This window comes from Bos mutus, chromosome 25, assembly GCF_027580195.1.
Source record: "Bos mutus isolate GX-2022 chromosome 25, NWIPB_WYAK_1.1, whole genome shotgun sequence".
NCBI classification, from domain to species: Eukaryota; Metazoa; Chordata; class Mammalia; order Artiodactyla; family Bovidae; genus Bos; species Bos mutus.
Genome location: NC_091641.1, coordinates 21,956,798 through 21,979,625, shown reverse-complemented (window position 1 = coordinate 21,979,625; position 22,828 = coordinate 21,956,798). Strand labels below are relative to the sequence as shown.

The 22,828-nt window shown below is 41.5% G+C and overlaps 2 protein-coding genes across 2 annotated transcripts in view; one reads left to right on the top strand and one right to left on the bottom strand.

Annotated features, from left to right (window-relative positions):
* CDR2 (cerebellar degeneration related protein 2) overlaps positions 1–3,447 on the bottom strand; it is a 28,856-nt gene extending 25,409 nt beyond the window's left edge. The window contains exon 1 of the mRNA XM_005904467.2: positions 3,030–3,447. Coding sequence (XP_005904529.2) covers positions 3,030–3,108 — 79 coding nt within the window. The 5' untranslated portion in view covers positions 3,109–3,447. The remainder of the gene's footprint in view (positions 1–3,029) is intronic.
* Positions 3,448–8,619: 5,172 nt separating this feature from the next.
* LOC106701274 (transmembrane protein 180) overlaps positions 8,620–22,828 on the top strand; it is a 35,677-nt gene continuing 21,468 nt past the window's right edge. The window contains exons 1-4 of the mRNA XM_014481025.2: positions 8,620–8,781; positions 10,579–11,304; positions 17,399–17,553; positions 21,284–21,367. Of these exons, the coding sequence (XP_014336511.2) occupies positions 8,632–8,781; positions 10,579–11,304; positions 17,399–17,553; positions 21,284–21,367 (1,115 nt within the window). The 5' untranslated portion in view covers positions 8,620–8,631. The remainder of the gene's footprint in view (positions 8,782–10,578; positions 11,305–17,398; positions 17,554–21,283; positions 21,368–22,828) is intronic.

Sequence of the window (22,828 nt, the reverse complement as noted above, 5' to 3'; positions counted from 1 at the left end):
TGACCCTCCAAACAGTGATTCAGCAAATTCGTTGCTCATGTGGAAAACGTACTCATCTTAAAAAGTAGAAGTCTCAATTTAAACTAAGATTTCATTTGCTGATCTTTACAGTAGAAACCCAAATCCTTATTCTAAGCTTGCACAGCTCGCCAAATGACAATTACAACAGCAGATGGTCTAAAAGAAAACCCAGTCTCTGAAGTCTTTCCACCTTGTTCTCAGGGGCACATTTCAAAGCAATCACCATCATTACCTACAGAGAAGGCTCCTGCTGTCCCAGAAAGGATCTTACTCACAGAGATCACAGTCAGTATTCTTACTTTGTCAACTCAGCCCTCTGACAAAAGACACTCTCTTCAAAGTGTTTTATAAAAGCAATGGGTTTTCTTCTTCTGCCTGCACAGTTTCACATGTTTCTAACAAGGTATGAATGGTAGACCACTGCCTTCTGAGGTTAGAAACTTTCAACAATTTTAATTTTTACAAAGAATGCCCCAAGCAAACTTTGGTAAAGAGATTCAATATACTTAAGTAATGCTTCTATTGTTAAAGAAAAAAAAAATTGTAGTTCTATGACTGAGCACAGGATCTTAGAAAACTGTTTTAGCAACTCTGTTCAAATAAGGCTCTCAGTAAAATTAATAATGAGGATGTTAAAAAATGAACAGACATGTGTCTGCACTTGATAAAATCCCACTAGATCTGCTTATCAGCGTAAGAGGACAGACTTGCTCCCAAACCTTACTCAGCAGCAAAATTATCTAGTGAGGGCCCACCCACTGCCTAGCACTATAGTGGGCGCCCCAGGAGGCAGCACCTCCAGTCAACAGATCCCTAGTAAATGAGCAGGATCCTGTCTGTCCTGTGGACAGGCACTGTAGTCCTAGTGCCTCAATGAACACCTGGGACGGAATAAATACAATTTTTGAAAAATTAACAAAAGATCCATTAGAAGTTTAGGAGTGAACATATAATGTAATGAGAATGGGACAAAGAGACCCTTTTATTCACACTGTGGCCTTCATTCTTTCACAGGCCAAATTCACAGTTGTAACTGTTGGAATTTCACATCTATTCCTACCCCACACACTTGGTTATGACACACAGAGTTATGTCAAAGTCCATCGTGATAATAGATGTAAAAGTCCTCTGAAAAGAACAGACCAAATTCCAAACGGAAACTGGCACTAGGAAGTTTGGACCTGTGCGCGTCAAGATTTCATGCATTTGCACACCTGATGACTTGATTTCAATCAGAGGTTAGAGAGTTCCACGTCCAACCTCAATATGTTGCATTTGCTCCTCAGTAAGTTGAAATATTACAAGTGGTTGTTCCTAACAACCTCCCACAGGGGGAAAGTGCAGTATAGACTAACTTGCCTGGTGGAAGAGAGCCATGAAAACAATAATCTTGTGTGAGTGCCTCAGTTCAGGTCAACAAGTGTTAAAATTGAGTTTCTATTATGTGCTAAGTATTGTGCTAGATAGATTAAAAAAAAAAAAAAAACAAAAAACAACCTGTACAGAGCTACACTTTCTAAATACAGTAAGGAAAAATATATAGTTTTGATTATAGGGCAAACTGCTTCATTTCTTCATAGGGAAAGGTTGCAATTGCAAAATGGTTGCCTCATAAATTCTGGAGAAAGTATCACACTAGGCCATCAATCCTTCTGGGGCATTCTGAAAACAGGTTAAAACGTAAGACAAATCTGCCTTGTGGATGCTGTGAATATGATGGCAGATACTGCACTGCAGCCACTGAATAGGTTAGACTATGTAAGCATAATTACTTACATAAACTTTGACTTATATAAAGACTATATAAAATCTGATTTAAGCGACAGGCTGTGACATATTGATTTAAGAAATCACCTTCCCCCAAGAGTTCCTTATGTTTCTTTTCTGAGTCTTTTTTTTTTCTTTTTAAAGTATGAGTCTTTTAAGCCTACATTCTCTCTCCCCTAAGTTCAACGGTTAGCATGAACAAACACCATGGTCAATTAATATTCAACTAAATGAGATGGTAACTTTTTATGCCAGTTGAGAGATGAAAAAGTTGATTTACACAGAATTGCTGAAACAGAAGATGCCTGAAAAAAATTTCTCAGGAGACAGGAAATCCAGGACAGGCCAAGATAGGAATGCCTCTTGTGAAAAAGCTAGGGGGCAAAGTGAAGGAAGCAGCTGAGGTAGAAGTGCCCTCAAGTCATTCACTTGGCATCTGGTAAACCACGCCTAAGTAGCCCCCCTCTCACCCTGTCTAACGCCAACTGTAAGAGCTGTAAACCAGGTGGAGCAGAAGAGATAGGGGTTTGAGCAGTGACTAGGACGACTCCTCATTCTGAGTGTGCGGGTTCAAAAATGTTTTGCTCTACGGCAGAAACACAGTATTGTAAATCAACTAAACTCCAATAAAAATCAGTCCAAAAAAAAAAACCGACTTGCTTCCACATTTGAGGGAAGTCACTTGGCCGCTTTAGCATCCGCGTTACCCATTTGGAAAAGGGGAACAATATGAGTTACTCTCTCAACGGAGTTATTGTGAGGATCAAATGTGTGCGCGATTCCTGCCACACGGCACTGCCACCCCGGGTCCACCACCTGCAGCAGCTCACACTCGCCGGCTGTGAGCACCGGCTGTGGTTCCTCCCCGACGCGGACAGCCCGGTAAGGGGCCACCCCTCTCCGCTCCGAGGAACACCGTGGGGATTAAACCAGTTAATCCCCGGACAGAGCTCCAAACGGTGCCTGGAGCCCGGTCAGCTCCTGACACGCAGTAGTGGCGGGGACGATGGGGGATGCTGATTACCGCGCAAGAGCCCGGGCCCGCGCAGCAGAGTCCTCCCGCGCGGGACCAGCAGACGCGACAGTCCCAACGCCAGGTGAGCGCCAGATCTTCCCCGATCCTGGCGTCGGTGGGCCCCGAGCAAAATCAACTTTTTAACAGTTTCGCGGCCAGGAGGTGAAGCCTCGAGCTGGCAGCCGCCCTGCTCTGGCCAGGCCCCGCCTGGCGACCGCACCCTCACCTTGCTGGAGGTCCTGGTGGTCGTACCACGGCTCGTCCTCCTTCATCTCAAACTCCTCCACCAGGTTTTCCGCCAGCATTTCGGCCGGCTCTTCCGGGGGCAGCGGCCCCTGCCGCCGCCGGCCCGCCTCAGCCGCTGCCCCGGGCTCTCCCCCGGCCCCTCCGCCCTCAGCCAGAGCCGCCCTCGGGCGGGACGCGCCGCCGCCCAGGCTCCACCGCGACGCCTGACCACAGCCGCCCGCTACCGCCTCCGGCGCCGCCGCACGGCGGCCCACAGCGCACGCCGCGGACTGGGTTCTCTCGCGCCGCCCAACCGCCCCAACGGCCGGCGCCCCGGCGCGAGCTCCTGAGTCGGCTCTCCGAGCCGGCTCCTCACGCCGCAGCCGGGCCCAACGTGGCACTTTGGCAGAACCCTCCCCGACCGGGGCTGAGATTCAAACCCCCGGCGGCCCCTCGGCCAATCGCGAGCAGACCGCCGGCCGAGCGGCGGCGACGTCGTCCAATCGCGTCTCGCCGCAGGCCCGCGGTTCGCCCGGTATCAGAAGCAGGCAGCCAATGGTGACTCCGAAGGAAACAAAGAAGGCGGGAAAAGGACAAGGGGTGCGGTCGAGGGTCCCGCCCTCTCCTCTCTTCGAAACGCTTCTGGCTGTGCATTCGGCGAGCTGGGGTGAGGAGGTGGTGGCCTCCGCTGCCCCTGTGGTGGGTGGCCGGCTGCCTGGCCGGTGGACGGGCTAAGTGGGCGTGAGGGTCAGAAGTACGGTCTACGAGCAGCGGACGGTTGCGGGCGGGAGGCGCGAGGCGTGCCGGGGCCCTGAGGTCCGCTGCCCCACCGACCCTTGCTGGTCCTCTGACTCCCAGATTTGCTCTGCTTGATGCTGGGAAATCGAGGATCGGTCGGAAGTTCAGGGCAGTTAACTGTTTTCTTCTTGATATCTGAGTCCTCACCTCCAAATCGCTGAGAATTTGTACTGCCCCTGAAACGGTGGGCCTCAGACCCACCTGAAGGTGAAGTTGAAGCCACTCCTGAGAAAAAAATTGCAAGCGTTTTTGCATACTTTTTTAAAAAAGATCACAAGTTAAGCATCTGGAGTCATGACGTTACACCTGGAGAGAGGAGAATGCAGCCCTAGCCCTTGATGGCCAGGACAGTGAAAGCTGGTTTCTACACACAACAAAATAAATACTGCTCGTAGGTTGTGGCTTTTACCATCTTCGTGCAGACAGAACACAAAAATTCTAAAATAAGGTGACAGATCAGAAAGTCAGTGTTCTTAGCCTTGATGTAATGGAAAAGGTACAGCTGACAGAAGACAGCTATGGTAGAATGTCAGCCAATAATCTTAGAAGGAACAGTCGTTTCAGAGGCGATAAAAGAGGAATGGTAAACTCACAAATCCTTGTCTTCTAAATCCAGGGACACTAACAAGTAAAATGTTACTGATCTGTTTTTATTCTTAGGTTAAGAAAGAAACTAGGTTTACTATTCTGCCCTAACTGCCCTTATTCTGGTAGAGGTATTACTAGTCCACAGCCAAAAGAAAATAACTAAAACTATCTTAATTTACAAGTCACTACAGATAAAGCTCTTTGCAAAGAGAGATGATTGGATTTAGGATTTGCTGATGGTGATTTGTTGAAGCTGAAGGGCCGGAATCATGCCTCTGACCTTCAAGAAACTCATCTTTCATAGCCACTAGTAACTGAAAGTGCTAACCCTTTCTCCATGGCAAAAGCTTATTTTGACTCCAAATCAAATGGGAGACTGTATTGAAATGTTCTTTAGCGTTCTTCAAAAAACAATGGCAAAACAACAAAAAAGAACGATCTGAAGAATTAAAGTTACTGATGATTTTACATGGCAAAAAAGTCCACACAAAACCCAACACACCAGACTTTATGTCTTTTAGTATTAGTGTGTTCTTTTTAAGGACACTGGGGGAACTTCTCCTCCACCCCCACCCCCGCCCCGGAAAAGCTTGAACAAAAATTGCACTGAAAAAGACAAGTTAGCTTTCAGTGCTAAACGCCCTGCTTTCAAGGGGTCCCCATCATTATTTAGAGTCCATGTAGGAGAAGGCGATGGCACCCCACTCCAGTACTCTTGCCTAGAAAATCCCATGGAGGAGCCTGGTAGGCTGCAGTGCATGGGGTCGCGAAGAGTCGGACACGACTGAGCGACTTCACTTTCATTTTTCACTTTGATGCATTGGAGAAGTAAATGGCAACCCACTCCAGTGTTCTTGCCTGGAGAATCCCAGGGACGGGGGAGCCTGGTGGGCTGCCGTCTATGGGGTCGCACAGAGTTGGACACGACTGAAGCGACTTAGCAGCAGCAGCAGTCATAGCTGAGAAGCAATCATAAGCAGCCTCTTCTGCAACATTATTATTTGGTTTAGCAATAGGTTAACAATAACAACCCAAGTTGATTCTGAAAGAAGGCTTTTGGGTTTTCATTTAATAATTTACCAGTATTTAGTGCATGTTCCCAGCCTAATCATTACACCATTCTGCTACTTTTAAACTCTTCTATATAAAACATTTTGTATTAAAGAAGAACCAGGTTCAGAAATCCTTTGTTCCTGCTTGTAAAGATACACTTACTATTCATGTTCTTTGGTGTTTTATTGCTATAGTAAGTCAAGTGAGAGTTTTAAGTAGTGTTGACTTTAAAGTGATTGTAAGTGGTGGTTTTCAGTTTGATACCTACTAAAATAAGTGTTTATATGAAAATAATCTAAAGCAAAATATCAATAGTTCTTTTTGCAGATGGAAATAAGAAAGATTTTTACTTTTTTTGGTCATAAACAGAAGTTCAGGCTATGGAATTTTTTATAATGTTATCAAAACTTTGTATCCACCGTATATATACATATGAAGTGAAGTCACTCAGTCGTGCCCGACTCTTTGCAACCCCATGGACAGTAGCCTGCACCAAGCTCCTCCATCCACGGGATTTTCAAGGCAAGAGCACTGGAGTGGGTTGCCATTTCCTTCTCCAGGGAATCTTCCCAACCCAGGGATCAAACCCAGGTCTCTCGCATTGTAGACAGAGGCTTTACCTTCTTAGCCACCAGGGAAGTCCATATATGTGTATATATACATGACATTAACTTTATGTTTCAGACAAGGTGGGTGCTTAACTCAAAGTCTTTTTAAAAAATTTGAACTCAGCTAAGCAAGCTTATGATTCCTTGCAAAATTCTGAGTTTATAAATACCTGCCTTCTGACTTAATGATAGATCAGTTTAGAAGGTGTGGCACGCTTCTTGTTTTAGCATGCCTGAAATAAAACTAAGAACAAGAAGAGTGCCTGGATTTTGGTGGGCTAACTTTGTGTCTTAGGGCTTCTCTGGTGCTCAATGGTAAAGAATCCGCCTGACACTTCAGGAGACGCAGGTTCGGCCCCTGGGTTGAGAAGATCTCCTGGAGAAGGCAATGGAAACCATTCCACTGTTCTTCCCTGGGAAATCCCATGGACACAGGAACCTGGCAGGCAACAGTCCATGGGATCACAAAAGAGTTGGACACAACTTAGTGACTAAACAACAACAAATTTGTATCTTGGCTTTTGGTTCTCCTGATCTCCTTGTTTTTGGCTCTCTTAGTAACCAGTGGCCTCGGCTTCAGTCTTCATTCTCACTTATGCCAAAAGTAAGTCCCGAGAGTGAGGTCTTCAGCGGTAGTTCCCAGGTTTTTCTAACTGGAGAATTACCTCCATAGTCAAAAATGTTGGTTCATCTCCACATTTTAGTACTTGTATTTTTAAAGGTTTGAGCATGCATAGTAACAAAGAAGTTCATATATATGTTTTTTGTTTATCATTACAGCAGAATCTATAGACATTTTAAGAAAGCTAGTACACAAGTGAGTACAAGGGACATGAGTTTGAGCAGGCTCTGGGAGTTGGTGATGGACAGGGAAGCCTGGTGTGCTGCAGTCCGTGGGGTCTCAAAGAGTCAGACACGACTGGGCAACTGCACTGAACTGAGTACACAAACGGGCAGATAGTCTGTATTTTGTTTATAGACAATGCTTGATCTACAAATGGAATTATTAACCCTTTTTGATAATTCTCTACTTCCTATAGAATTAAAATCATTCTTGCATCTACATGATGCAAAATGAAGCTCAGGGACTTAGGTAATTTGATCATTTGAGCCAAATGTCCACTTCCCCCTTATAACTTGCTCTCCGCATCCGCAAGTAATTGGGTAGCATAGACTGAGGTGCCTGCTTAATTCCCAGGGACTGTTTAAGCAAGTAGCGTCTCTCGAATTATCTGAATATTTGTGTTTTCTGCTTGAGTAAGATTTTGGAGAAGTGCCTATTAAAGAACCCGCCTGCCAATGCAGGTAGACATAAGAGACATGGGTTCCATCCCTGGGTTGGGAAGATCCCCCGGAGAAGGGATCCCATTCCAGTATTCTTGCCTGGAGAATCCCACAGGCGAAGGAGCCTGGCAGGTTGCAGTCCATAGGGTTGCACAGAGTCGGACATGACTGAAGTGACTTAGCACGCACACACCATTATAAAACAGGAAAATTCTGTTGTTATCTTAAAACCATAGTCAAGATTAAAAAAGCAAGATGAGTCTATACCTACCTCTTGCTTGGTTAACCTTTCCCTGCTTTCCAGTTGGATAAATCAAGTCCGTGGATGGGTAAAACAATAGGCCAGATTTAAGAGGAAGGTTTACATGACAGCAAGGATCAAATGGGTTCTTTCTATACCCCTCTTAGCTGTGTCCTTTGGGCCAAAGTTACATAGGCTATAAGATCAAAAGAGAATCAAAGATCAACAAGAGAAGATAAAAAATGAATCTCCCAATGCAAGTCTGTACTACTGAATGGACAACTTTATACTAAGATGAAAGGCTTGCTTCTATTCTTTCTCTCAGACACTACTTAAGGATGTCACCTCATTGTTTCATTTCTGTTGTGCCTTCCCAAGTAGGGAAGATAATAATGCCATAAACACATCTCCCTGGTCACTAGTTAAATGCGTCTAAACTCTTTGATTGGAGAAGGCAATGGCAACCCTTTTCAGTACTCTTGCCTGGAAAATCCCATGGACGGAGGAGCCTGGTAGGCTGCAGTCCATGGGGTCGCTGAGGGTCGGACATGACTGAGTGACTTCACTTTTCACTTTCATGCATTGGAGAAGGAAATAGCAACCCACTCCAGTGTTCTTGCCTGGAGAATCCCAGGGATGGGGGAGCCTGGCGGGCTACCATCTATGGGGTTGCACAGAGACGGACACGACTGAAGCGACTTAGCAGCAGCAGCAAACACTTTGATATGTTTCACTTTTATAAGTTAGAAGAGATATTAAAATATATATTCAAGTAAAGCCACACTCTATGCAAACTAGTGTTCCTGGCAACATCTCAAAAATTGTTGAGTAAGTGGATTAAGAAAGTAAAGTGTTAAATTTGGTTGCATATTCACAGCTAATGCTTTTGGACTTTTATTTAACTAAGGTTAACTAGTATCTGGTGGAATTTTGTCACCCATGAGCTGAATCAGCTCTTGTACACAAGTAGTGAATGTTAACCATTTCTTTTTTTCTTAAACTAAAGGAAGAAGAATTCCTCTGCGTGGAAAATGACATTTTTAAACATCAAACCCATTGCTTGGGCATTCTCTCTAACAACATTAGGGACTGAAATGCTCAATTCTGTCTTCAGTTTCTACTATGTAAAGCTTTTTTTACATCTGTACAAGGTTTCAGAAGCGGCTTTTTATCAAGCACAGGTGAGATGAAGCCCTTGTTGTTCTTTTACCTTAGAAAAGCTTCTCCTTCTAGTTGTGCCTCCTGATTTTCCAAAAAGCTGATTCTTCACAAGTTGAAAGAGTTATCAAGAAAAGGTTATCCATGTCCAAGATCTTCTGTTTAAGGGCAAAGAGACTTTTAAAATGATGGTCACTTATAACAGCTTTAATGCATATATATTAAATCTAGAAAAATGATACAAATGAACCTTTTTGCAGGGCAGGAGTAGAGATGCAGATGTAGAGAACAGACGTGTAGACACGATGTGGGGGTGGGCGTTGGGATGAATCGGAAGATTTAGGTTGACGTATGTGCGTCTAGTCAAGGCTATGGTTTTTCCAGTGGTCATGTATGGAGGTGAGAGTTGAATTGTGAAGAAAGCTGAGCACCGAAGAATTGATGCTTTTGAACTGTGGTGCTGGAGAAGACTCTTGAGAGTCCCTTGAACTGCAAGGAGATCCAACCAGTCCATTCTGAAGGAGATCAGCCCTGGGATGTCTTTGGAAGGAATGATGCTAAAGCTGAAACTCCAGTACTTTGGCCACCTCATGCGAAGAGCTGACTCAATGGAAAAGACCCTGATGCTGGGAGGGATTGAGGGCAGGAGGAGAAGGGGACGATAGAGGATGAGATGGCTGGATGGCTTCACCAACTCAATGGACGTGAGTTTGAGTGAACTCTGGGAGTTGGTGATGGACAGGGAGGCCTGGCGTGCTGCAGTTCATTGGGTCACAAAGAGTCGGACACGACTGAGCGACTGAACTGAACTGAACTGAACAGATGTGCACTGCCATGTGTAAAACAGATAACCAATGGGAACCTGCTGTATAGCACAGGGAACTCAGCTCAGTGCTCTCTGGTGACTTATATGGGTGGGATGGAGGTGGATAAGAGGGAGGGAATATATGTATACATATAGCTGGTACATTTCCTTGTACAGCAGAAACTAACACAACATTGTAAAGCAACTATATCCCAATTATAATAAATAATGACAGCTTGGAGTTTAACGGGTACATTTTTGGTTATCTGGAAAAATCCCTTATGTGGAAAAATAAGAATTATTATTAAGATATCGTGTGTTTTGAAATGGCCCATATATTTACAAATTGTATTGTAACTCATTACCAATTAGGTGGTCAGGATGGATAGAGTTCATGGTCTTAAAAACCCATATGGTTTATAATGTTACTTGTTCATTGCTAACAACAACATCCTTGATCTAATAAGTGTTTTTTTCCATTTTGAGATAGCAAACGCTAATATTTTAACCTTTCCTAATGAAATTATGTAAAACTGTGCCATGGTCTGTAAACAGGCCATCATTCTTTGCAAAGGCATGGCCATATGCCTTGTGGGGAGACAGCGGAGCATAATGATTGAAAGCGCGGACTCCAGGGTCATCTGCCTTGGCTCAGGCCCTGGTTCAGTCATTTATTAGCCGAGAAAGTTACTTAACTTCTCTGACCCTCAGTTTCCTCATAAAGAAGCGGTAGGAATAGTACCTACTTCATAGGGTTGTTTTAAGGATTTAGTGAAATAATTCATGTAAAAACTTGTTCAGTGCCTAAACACAAAGTGAATGCACTCTGGTTTTGGGGTAGTATTAGCTGTCATTATTATTTCAGTATGTATACTTCCTGCTGATTCTGGAAGCAGTGACTTTTTTTTTTTTTTTCCAACTGATCAAATTTGGTCACTTCATATTAGTTAAAAATTCAAGTTACTTTCATCGGTATAAACTACACTAAAATAATCCTGTGTTGTTTCTTTTCTAGATGATTTTAATGATCTGGAATGCTCTTAACGACCTGACGGGGTATTTTCACAACAACTCTAAGGCTGACTGCTGTTCCAGTCGTCACAGTTCTGTTTTGTATGGTGCCCCTTTATGTGCAGCAGCCTTCCTGCTTCCTTGGTTCCCCTGGAAATACTATCATGAAGGTGACTGGCTTAGTGGGCTTCACCTGGTGGTATCATTATGTGCTTTTGATAGCACACTTACCTTTGTTCAGCAAGCCCAGTGTGTGCTGTTCGCAGAAATTTTCACTAGATACGAAAGTCGGCTTCAGCTTATTAAAATCAACCAAGTGGCGTCACTGGTAGGATCTACCAGTATCCTTTTCTGTGGCCTCATCTCTGATAACATGGAAATTTTGCTCAATTTTCAGGTCATCGCTGTTGTTGTTGCCATTTTGGCTACTGCCAGCCTTTATGCTGGCATGTGCCACATAAGTCACTTAGAACCTAAAAGAAGCCCCGAGGAAAACCTTTTCTCAGAAACTGTACAGGATCTCCCCTGGACCTCCGTCATCTCATTGATGAGACAAATCTTGACCCAGAAAAACTTTCGCCTTTTTCTGATAGTGAATTTCTTCCAAGTCTTCCATTTAACCTTCTTCAGTAACTTCATGATGATATTTGTTGATAACCTCATTCCCACGGATGTTCTTCCTTCTTCCATAAGGAGCATCATGTATGGGGCAGGCTTTATCTGCCCACAGGTATGTGATGATTCTTCATGTATCTTCCTACAGGGATTAAAGATATAACTCTTACCTGGGCTAGGGCCTTCCCTGGTGGCTCAGTGGTAGAGGATCCACCTGCCATTTCAGGAGATGCAGATTCAATCCTTGGGTCAGGAAGATTCCCCTGGAGGAGGAAATGGCAATTTTCAGGTCACCCACTCCAGTACTCTTGCCCAGGAAATCTTATGAACAGAGGAGCCTGGTGGGCTACAGTCCATGGGATCGCAAAAGAGTCAGACATGACCTAGCAACTAAACAAGAACTTACCTGGCTGAGAATTAAAAACCTGATTGTATCAGTAATGAAAAAATGATTCAGATTTATTAAGAGGCCCAAAGATTCAGATTCCCTACATTAGACAAGATTCAGTAGGAAAATGATGGAAACAAGAGATGCAAAGAAGAAAAGGAGGAGAACCCAATAAAAGCGGAGCTCTGTGATATTTTTACTATTTTAGCTTTTGAATTTTGTCCTCTTGAGCTTCCTCATTTAAACCTCTGCAGAGCTATGGAAGAAAATGCATGGCTTCCTGTGAGCATGTCATTTTGCTTTATCCTGATATTTAAGATTCCTGTGACTGTTAGAAGGAAGAAGAGTTATTTGATCATGGATTCCTGAAGCCAGGTTTCAAAAGCACTTGGCTAAAAAACTTAAGTCCTAGAATTCCAGAGTGTTAGTAAAATTCCATGGCCATGACCATTATTGTGGAGGGTGTGTCCTCCTTCAAAAAATATATCAGCCGGTTGTTTTTTACACAATTTGGAGAACTCATGAATAAAATTGCTTCCCTTAACCTAAATCTATCCTCCAAAAATATGACTTGACCTAGCCTATGATATGGATTTTTCCTGTTTTCTCAATTAAAATATGTCATCTATACTCTTTCAGAGAGTAAGTTGAATAACTTAGATAGATGAGTTTTTACTATTTACAAACTTTTACAAAGATTTAAGCCCTGTGGAATAGAAATAGTTCTGAAATGTTCTAAGTGTTGCCAGACTTTCTTAAGCAAAGTATATGGGATAGAATTTGCCTTTCTGCCATTAGCTCAAGGCCTTTATTATAGTTTGGTTACTGTATATACCATAATACTGAGAACTCACATTTTTTGAGTGCTACTGTGTGCCATGGACTATGCCAAGTACATCATATACATTATCTCGTGTAATCCTAACTACCATTTTCTTGTGTAATCCTGACAACTACCTTCTAGAGAAAGACCTTCCAAATGAAAAAGAAAGAGGCTCAGAGGCCTTTAAAGTTGTGCCTGTTAAGATTCTGTCATGGTCTGTTTAGCAGAGGTTACCAAACAGAGTATCAGTTTTGGTTTATCGATATAGTCCCAGGTACTAATGTAATAATATAATGATACTCTCCCTTAATGGCAGTTTGAGAGTTTTCAAGCTGTTTGTTGCTGTGTTCAATGACCCAGAATGGGGAGCTGTTTGAATTCTTGTCTCTATGTGTTATTGTCAGATTCTAGGCTATATATACATTCTCACTTTTAATCATGTACTTGCCTATAGTATCTCCTCTTCTCCAGGCAAAAACAAGTTTGTTAAACTCTTACCTAAGTTTTTTTTTTTTTTTTTTAAAGAGTAGATAGGTATTTGGAGGCTTCCCAGATATCACAGTGGTAAAGAATCTGCCTGCCAATTCAGGAGACACAAGAGACATGGGTTAGATCCCTGAGAAGAAGATCCCCTGGATAAGGAAATGGCACCCCACTCCAGTGTTCTTGCCTGGAGAATCCCATGGACAGAGGAGCCTGGCGAGCTATAGTCCATAGGGTCACAAAAATCAGGACTGAGCGACTGAGCACACACACATGGGTATTTTTAAGCAGCTTCGTTCAGATGTAACTCACATACCATACTTATTAGTTCATCCACTTGAAGTATACAATTCAGTGGGTTTTAGTATATTCACAGACATGTACAGTTATTACCACAGTCAGTTTTACTTTTTAAAAAAATTTTAAACTTTTTGGTGGTGCTATGCAACTTGCAGGATTTCAGTTCCCTAACCAGAGACTGGCGGAGAAGGCGGTGGCACCCCACTCCAGTACTCTTGCCTGGAAAATCCCATGGACGGAGGGGCCTGGTGGGCTGCAGTCCATGGGGTCGCTAGGAGTCGGACACGACTGAGCGACTTCACTTTATTTTTTCACTTTCATGCATTGGAGAAGGAAATGGCAACCCACTCCAGTGTTCTTGCCTGGAGAATCCCAGGGACGCGGGAGCCTGTTGGGCTGCCGTCTACGGGGTCGCACAGAGTCGGATACGACTGAAGCGACTTAGCAGCAGCAGCAGCAGCAGCAACCAGACTGGACCCAGATCGCAGCCGTGAAAGCCTGAAATCCTCACCACTAGGGCACCACGAAACGCCCATTGCAGTCAACTTTAGCACATTTCATTTTTTAGAAAATAAATATGTATGAGTTGAAACAAGGTAGTTTTTTGGTTATGGTTTTTCTGAGGTGTGACTGACTCTCAGTAAATTACATGTATTTAAACTGTGTGACTTGGTACATTTTGACCTATGTCTGCACCATGAAGCTATCACCACAATCAAAGTAGTGGACATACCCACTGCTCTCCAAATTGTCTTTGTGCCTCTTTGTAATCCGTCCCTTTAATTCTATCTATTTTCTAGATTTTTATATACATGGAATAATGTAATATGTACTATTGTTTGGTCTGGATTCTTCTGTCGCATTGTTGTGGTATCAATATCTCACTCCTTTTTATTGCTGAATAATATTCCATTGTATGGGTATACAACAGTTTGTTTACCTGTTCACTTTTTGATGGGCATTTGGGTTGTTTCCAGTTTTTGGCTATTATAAACAAAGCTGCTGTGAACATTCATGTCTTTGTATGGACGTATTCTTGTCTTTCTCTTGGGTAAACCCCTTGAAGCAGAATGGTTGGACTCCATGGTTGGTGTATGTTTATGGAAGACACTGACAACCGGTTTTCCAAAGTGGTTGTACCATTTTACATTCCTCCCAATAATGTAAAGTTTTCCAATTGTTCCACATTCTCATCAGTACTATATCAGGCCATTTAGTTTTGGCCATGTTAGTAGGCTTGAGGCAGCAGTATGTTACTGTGGTTTTGATTTGTATTTTCCGATGACTGATAATGATGTTGAGTATCTTTTAATGTGCTTACTTGCCACGCATATATCTTTTTGATAAATTATTTGTTCAAATTTTTTAAAATTGAATTGTATAATGTTGAATTGTAAGAGTACTTTATATATTCGATATATTATGTAGTCTCAGTAAAAGTGCTTTTTTAGATGTATGTTCAGCAATATTTTCTTCCAGTCTCTCTTGGCTACTAAATTTTAAGAGAAGTATAGCCAAAAGATTTCAATGATTCTTTTTCTCAAACCTTCATACTAACATATGTGTTTCTGTTGATCTCAATAAAAAATCATTATAAAATGGAAATCCAAAATTGCCTTAAATTTTATTCTTGATTTCTCAAAAAGTGACACCTATAAATTATTGGGGGCAAAAAAAGACAGCTCTTTGGAATTTGCTGTTATTTATTTGGCTAGGTCACTTTAACAACGCTGCCTGTTGGTTCTGGTAATGAAGGCTAGGCGCTGCATTTTCATTTTCTCAGAGTGTTTTCCCCATAGTTTTCTTTTAAGGAGTTGAATAAATGAAAGGAAAGAAGAATGAGGAAGTGTTCTTTCTCTGTAATAACTGTTTTAATAGGCTTGGGACTCTTCCACATCCCACTCACCTCCAAGAGGCAGAATAGTAAATGGGTTAGAAGCATGGAGACTGCCAGGGAGAAATCTGCCTCCCCTCTTATTAGCTCTGTGACCCTGGCCAAGTTATTGAAGCTGTCTGTGTTTCAGTTTCCTTCTCTGTAAAAATGGAAATAAAAATAGTGCCTGAAGATTATAATGAGAATTAAATGAATTAACTTTGTAAGGCATGCAAAGTTCTTGAAACAGTTCCTGGCACAAAATAAACACTCTAGAAATGTTAACTTTTATTATTAAATCTCAGTACAGCAAATATTTATTAAATGTTCACTGTAAACACAACACTGCCTTTATCTTTGTTTTGATTTAAGCTCCTTTGGCATCTGTTTGCCAACACTTGTGCTGGGACACATTATTCATGAGCTTCTACTTAATAAACACATGGATAGAGAGCCAAAATCCTCAGTCTGTAGAAGGCTGTATTTTAGTACAAGCAAAAGTAGCCTGTTTTTTGTTGCTATATTACCCGTCATTGGCTCATATATTTTTACACTGGACAGAATTAAAATAGCTACCAATTATTAAGTACTTTGTATGATGAGAGAGACAGAGACAGAGGGGGAGTGCCAGAGGAAGGAAATGCTTCCTAGGTAAAGTAAGCTGGTAAAGTGGCAGAGCTGGAATTTCAACCCAGTGTCGACTTTAAGAAAAATGCACCATATGAGAGTTGCGAGTTAATTTATTTGGGCAATATGAGGACTGCTGCCCGGGAGACAACAACTCAGGTAGCTCTCTGAGAAACTGCTCCAAAGAGGTAGAGGACAGTATGTATGTGACTTTGGTAAAAGGGGAGTACATGCAATCAAGCATGTTTATTATTTAGAAAGTTTCTGCTGGTCACAAAAAGCAGTCGTCACCGTGAAGGATTTTAGTGCTCTTCTAGGTATGAGGAGATATAAGAATTTGACTCATAAAGTCAGCTCCTGAGAATGTCCATCTACTGAAGACTTGTCCTGCCAGTTTCCTGGGAGCACAGAGTGCCTCATTTCTGCTCTCCACTCTAAACCTTTCGGGGGGTGTTGGAGGTCAGCAGCTTCCACAGAACCTGATTTAATCCTTTTAGAGGCAGATGGTAGCACCCATTGCAAGTGCCCGTTGTGGTTGACACTAGGGAATCTGGTTTCAAAATCTTGCACTTTCCACTTTGTTGCATGTTTCTTAGAGTATTACTCTCATATCTTATGTAGTATTTTATGGGCTGGAGACTGAGAACAAGAAGCTTCATTTCAAAATGTGGAACTGTGTAAATTTACAGTGTTATTATTATATATAGGAATATAAGGGGACTTGGTCTGTTTTACATACTTTATCTTATAGAACTCTGAGAAATGGCATGGATCCTCTCAATCACCATTTTACTATCCAGAAAAAAAGCGCTCTTGTTTCTTGAAAGTAGAGAAGTAAACCAAAAAATCAGTCAGAGGGGGAAACCCTTATGTTTGTTAAACAATATTGTTATTATACTTACATCATTAAAAATTCTCTTCTAATTGTATGTACATTTAGTTAGTGAAAATGATCCAGGGCTAAACAATGTGCTTTTTTATTGAAAACAAAGAGTATCTTCTAATCTTTGTTAATGTACATATGTATATTTAGCACTAACTTTTTGGTCTAGAGCAATAAACTTTTTCATTGCTAGCAAGAAATGCAGGAAAAAATGTGATTGAACTCTCAACATGAAAGATGAATATAAGATTAGACAGGAAACACAAACAGAAGAAATGTCAATACCATCATAAACTATTGTTAATTTCTGGTGCTTGATTTTAGGATAAAAAAGTACATTTCAGATATATCTGGAATTCTTACAAAGAAGAATAGTAAAATGTTTATTTTACTATTCACTACTGTGTGCGAGGTGAATTCTGGGCTTTAATCCCAAATTTGAAAATCTGAATATATTTTGGATTTGAGTTGGCCTTTTCACATTACAATAAAGCAATGCTCGTTGTTTCAGTGATGGTTCTTTCATAGTTGGTTTTAGTTAAACCTCCTCTTGTTAGTGTGAAAATAAAAATGTATGAAACTACTTCCCACTTTGTCCATTTTATAGGAAATAATAGCTGTTTTTTTGCAGCATATTAGTCAACTTTTATGGGTGTAAATGGATAATAACACTTCTAACCATGATAGGTAGTATTAGTTGTGTGTTTCAGCTTATATTATGATACAGAAGCAAATTTATTTTTTGCTGAGAATGTTTGTTTTGTTGTCAGGAAGAGTAAACCTATTTCACTGGATTCCATCTTAACGTTATGCCCATCTGTTTCCATTTCAGTGCCTTGTACTTATCAGCCAGTCCTGGCTGAGGAAGTTTGGTTACTATAAAATTATCTTATTTTCATTCTACCTAGAAGGAACAGCCTCCATTGTCATGTTGCTTCTTGGACAGCAGTACTATTACTTTTTGGCTCTGTATCTCACCGTTATCATGTGAGTAAATGCCAGTGTCAATCCCAAAATTACCATAGATCTTGCCATTTCCTTTTAAGCAATGAAACATCTTTGATCTGAAATGTGTTTAGTATTCATTTCTAGGCAGTCATTACACTTTTCTGTCTTCTTATTTTGGGGGTGATTTTTTTTTTAATGTGGAGTCTTTTTTTTTTTTTTTTTTTAACCAAACATAGTCTTTGTTGAATTTGTTACAATATTGCTTCTGTTTTATGTTTTGGGTTTTTTTGGCCAGGAAGTATATGGGAATCTTAGCTCCCTGAGCAGGGATTGAACCCACACCTCCTGCCCTGGAAGGTGAAGACTTAACCACCGTGCCACCAGGGAAGCCCACCTTTCTGTTTTCATTTTTGCAGAGATTTCTAATGCCAAGTTTTGTAGTAAAGTTAAGTTCCTCTTTCTAACCTGTTAAAGTGCATCGTTTAGTAAATCCTGCTGCCAAATAAAGATCTTATCCCCAAAAGATGGTCTTTGCCATCTTGGGAAATGGCTCTACCATCTATCTAGTTGCCCAGGTCGGAGACTGAGAAGTTGTCTTTGCCATCCCTTTCTTGTCTCCTACATCTAATAAGCTACCAATTATTAGTAGTTTTAGCTCCTTAATATGTCCTGAATCCATCCCTTCTGTGTTCCCATTGCCATTCCTTTAGCTCAGGTCTTCGTCATCTCTTACCTGGATTTCCATATAACTTCCTACATGGTCCCCTTGTCCCTAGTCCCCAGTTGCTTCTAGAAGAGCGTGTCATTCCTTTGCTTAACAATCTTTTAAGTGGCTTCTCTCTGCTTTCAGGATATAATGCAAAATGATAACATATGAGGTCCTTTGTTATACTGGCCCTGTTTACCTTGACATCTTCATTTCTTGTTACTCCTCCGCTTACAACGAACTCCTGCCCTAGAGAAACACTTTGCAGTGCCAGGTTCAAACACTTCCATGTCTAACATGCAGCATTCTATGCCTGAAAAGCTTTCACCATTCTTACCTGGCTCTCTCCTACTGTTCCTTTAGGCTGCAGCTCAGGGATGTGCTTTCTGGAAAGCCTTCCACAATTTGCTCACCTGGATTAGGTGTCCCTCCTGCTGCTGCTGCTGCTAAGTCACTTCAGTCATGTCTGACTCTGTGTGACCCCATAGACGGCAGCCCACCAGGCTCCCCCGTCCCTGGGATTCTCCAGGCAAGGACACTGGAGTGGGTTGCCATTTCCTTCTTCAATGCATGAAAGTGAAAAGTGAAAGTGAAGTCACTCAGTTGTGTCCAACCGTCAGCAACCCCATGGACTGCAGCCTTCCAGGCTCCTCCGTCCATGGGATTTTCCAGGCAGGAGTACTGGAGTGGGGAGGTGTCCCTCCTACATGACCCCGATGCCCTATGCTTATCTCTGCTGTAGCATTGATCCTTCTGTCTGTGACTGTCTTTGGCCCCCACTGGACTGAGCTTTATTACGAATACAGTCTAGTTTCTTATTACTGTGGCCCCATCATCTACTACAGTTCCTGCAAATAGTTGGTCCTTAGAAAATGTGTTTGGGGTGAACGAACTAATAAATCTAACTCCAGGTCCCTACTGGAACAATTTGAGAAAATTTTCATGAAGACTTAACTGCATTTTGAGTAAATCAGAAGTGGCAAATATAGTAATTAACTCAAAGTATTGATCTCTGTAAAACCTGAGGAGATCCAACCAGTCCATTCTGAAGGAGATCAGCCCTGGGATTTCTTTGGAAGGAATGATGCTAAAACTGAAACTCCAGTACTTTGGCCACCTCATGGGAAGAGTTGACTCATTGGAAAAGACCCTGATGCTGGGAGGGATTGGGGGCAGGAGAAGAAGGGGACAACAGAGGATGAGATGGCTGGATGGCATCACTGACTCAATGGACGTGAGTCTGAGTGAACTCTGGGAGTTGGTGAGGGACAGGGAGGCCTGGTGTGCTGCGATTCATGGGGTTGCAAAGAGTCGGACACGACTGAGCGACTGATCTGATCTGATCTGATAGATAACTATTCTGTAAATCTACAGTGGTAGCTCTGGTTATGTCATATTTAAAAGACATTTTTGTAGTGATTTTTAGAATGAAAATGTTTGTTTGCTTTTTTTTTTTTTTACTTCAACCATTCCCCCATTTTCTTTCTTCTGTCATAATTAAAATGTTTTATGTCCCTTAGTAGTTCTTAATTTTCCTCTTTATACCAAAAGATTTCTGTATTGGGTGTGATGTTGAACTAGAAGATTTTCTAAATGCTTCTCCAGTTAAAATATATTGGAATTTATATATGCTGCTGCTGCTGCTGCTAAGTCACTTCAGTCATGTCTGACTCTGTGTGACCCCAGAGACGGCAGCCCACCAGGCTCCCCCATCCCTGGGATTCTCCAGGCAAGAACACTGGAGTGGGTTGCCATTTCCTTCTCCAATGCATGAAACTGAAAAGTGAAAGTAAAGTCGCTCAGTCATGTCTGACTCTTAGCGACCCCATGGACTGCAGCCCACCAGGCTCCTCCGTCCATGGGATTTTCCAGGCAAGAGTACTGGAGTGGGGTGCCATTGCCTTCTCCGGAATTTATATATATAAATATATTTATATTTATTTATTTATTTGGGGCTGTGCTGAGTCTTTGTTGCTTCGCAGGCTTTTCTCTAGTTCCGGCAAGCGGGGGCTACTCTTACCTGCTGTACATGGGCCTCTCATTGCGGTGGTTTCTCCTGTTGCAGGGCACAGGCTCTAGGGCTCTCAGGCTCCAGTAGCTGCAGTGCGGGGACTCAGTCGTTGTGGCTCCCGGGCTCTAGAGTACAGGTTCAATAGTTGTGGTGCACAGGCTTGGCCGCTCTGTGTGGCATGTGGGATCTTCCCAGACCAGGGATTGAACCCTGGCCTCCTGCATTGGCAGGAGGATTCTTTACCACTGAGCCACCAGGGAAGCTCTGGAATTTATGGTATTAAATACTACATATGCAATATTTTAGTTAGCTCATTGTTTTTTTGCATGGGACAAAGATTGTGCAAAAGAAATAAAAGAAGATAATATACTTTTCCTTAGCTTATGATAAACAATTAAAAAAAAAAAAAAAAAAAACAATTAGCAAACATAAGCAGTAGATTTTAAAGTTAAACTGAGAAAAAGTCTAAAATATCTCCTGTACTTAACTTCTGTTATCAAAGATAATTTTTTAAATTATATATTAATGTGAATGTGAGAAAGTGGATTCTCACTTCTTGTTTTATTGCACAGTTTACAAAATATTTATTCTGTTTAAAATATACACCAAAACTCCATGTCATTATTACCATACTCATGAAGCTAAAGTTCATATTTATTAAGGCAATGATCAACTATAGGGAAAAAAGGGGGCGAAAGGAGGGGAAAAAGGAACAATAAGGAGAAAAGTAATGAATTTCCGTGGCATGTTTTGTTCTTTAGAACCTATCCATAATTTAAGCAGATTTAATGAACAGGTAGTCAACTGAGAATGAGTAAAAAGCATAGTAAAATTTTCAAAATGTATTTATTTTATTTTTAAAAGAGAATTATATTCATAGATACATTCTGGGAGGATAGAAGTGTGTACCTAATATATTTTTATTTTTATAGCATATTATTTCACTTTTCCTTTTCTGCAAACCAAATGTCAACTTTGTCGTTTTATTTTTAAACAAATTTGTGTCTCCTAGTTATAGAATTTTCATATGTGTACTTTAAAATTGTTTCTAGGGTGATTGTGCAAGCTTCTTTTTGCTTATTTAACTTGCCACTGGCTGACATGGTCGATGCAGACTTACTGAAGTTCAATCGGCAGTAAGTATATTTTTCAAATATTAGCTATACAGATATCACAGGGAGGGAGAACATATTAGTATCTCCGTATCTCAGTTATATTGCCACTACAAATCACGTAACTGAGAGAGGGTCATAAGAAGCAGCACTGGAAATCAGAGAGCAGAACATAATAAGATATTCATAATTGTTCACCCCAGGCAACTTTTCCCTGTTTTTGAAAGGACATGGTAATTTTTCATCCCAAAGCTTCATACGGCTGGTGCTACAAGGTTAAATCTCAGAAACCAAAGTGAAATCTCAGATAGCTTTATTTTATAATATAGAAAGTCCCCTACATACGAACCTTCAGGTTGTGAACTTTCAAAGATGTGCATGTATTCCATCAACTTCAGGCTAAGTGAAATTTCAGCTTGCCCTCCTACTGCTGACAATCCTTCAGCTCTACCTTGTCTCATCTCTTCTTCCTTCTCCAGTTAGTAACTCTTCTTGTCTGTTCACTCAATGCCAGCTGTTGTACTTTAAGGTAATGTACTATAAGATTAAAAATGCTTTCTTTATGTTTTGTGTTTGTTTTTTTATGTATTATTTGTGTGAAAGGTATTATAAACGATTATAGTACAGTATTATATAACCAACTGTGTTAGTTGGGTACCTAGGTTTGTTGGACTTATGAATGCATTCTTGGAACACAGTTCATTCATACGTAGGGGACTTACTGTACTGCACTGGATTATCAGGCAAAGTGACCTTTACTCTGTAGCATCACAAGAATTGAAATTGAAAATCAAGGCCCATCTTATCCTTTTTTTACTTGAAAAAGTATAAGCTGATGATGAGAGGTTTTGTTCTTCGGTATGGTTATTATAAACGCTTTAGATCAGCCATAAAATTCACTTGATTGGCACATATTTTCTGATATGTGCTCTATTTTATGGAATAGAGAGGAATGTATTATTTTAAGACCAGCACAGTCTTTATTAGCTTTGTAGAAACTGCATGGCCTTTTTTTTTTGTTCAGTTTAGTTCAGTTGCCCAGTCGTGTCCAACTTTTTGAGACCCCATGAACCGCAGCACGCCAGGCCTCCCTGATCATCACCAACTCCCAAGTTTACCCAAACTCATGTCCATCGAGTCGGTGATGCCATCTAACCATCTCATCCTCTGTTGTGCCCTTCTCCTCCTGCCTTCAATCTTTCCCAACATCAGGGTCTTTTCAAATGAGTCAGCTCTTCGCATCAGGTGGCCAAAATATTGGAGTGTCAGCTTCAACATCAGTCCTTCCAATGAACACCCAGGACTGATTTCCTTAGGATGGACTGGTTGGATCTTCTTGCAGTCCAAGGGACTCTCAAGAATGTTCTCCAACACCACAGTTCAAAAGCATCAATTCTTCAGTGCTCAGCTTTCTTTACAGTCCAACCCTCACATCCATACATGACTACTGGAAAAACCATAGACTACATGGACCTTTGTTGACAA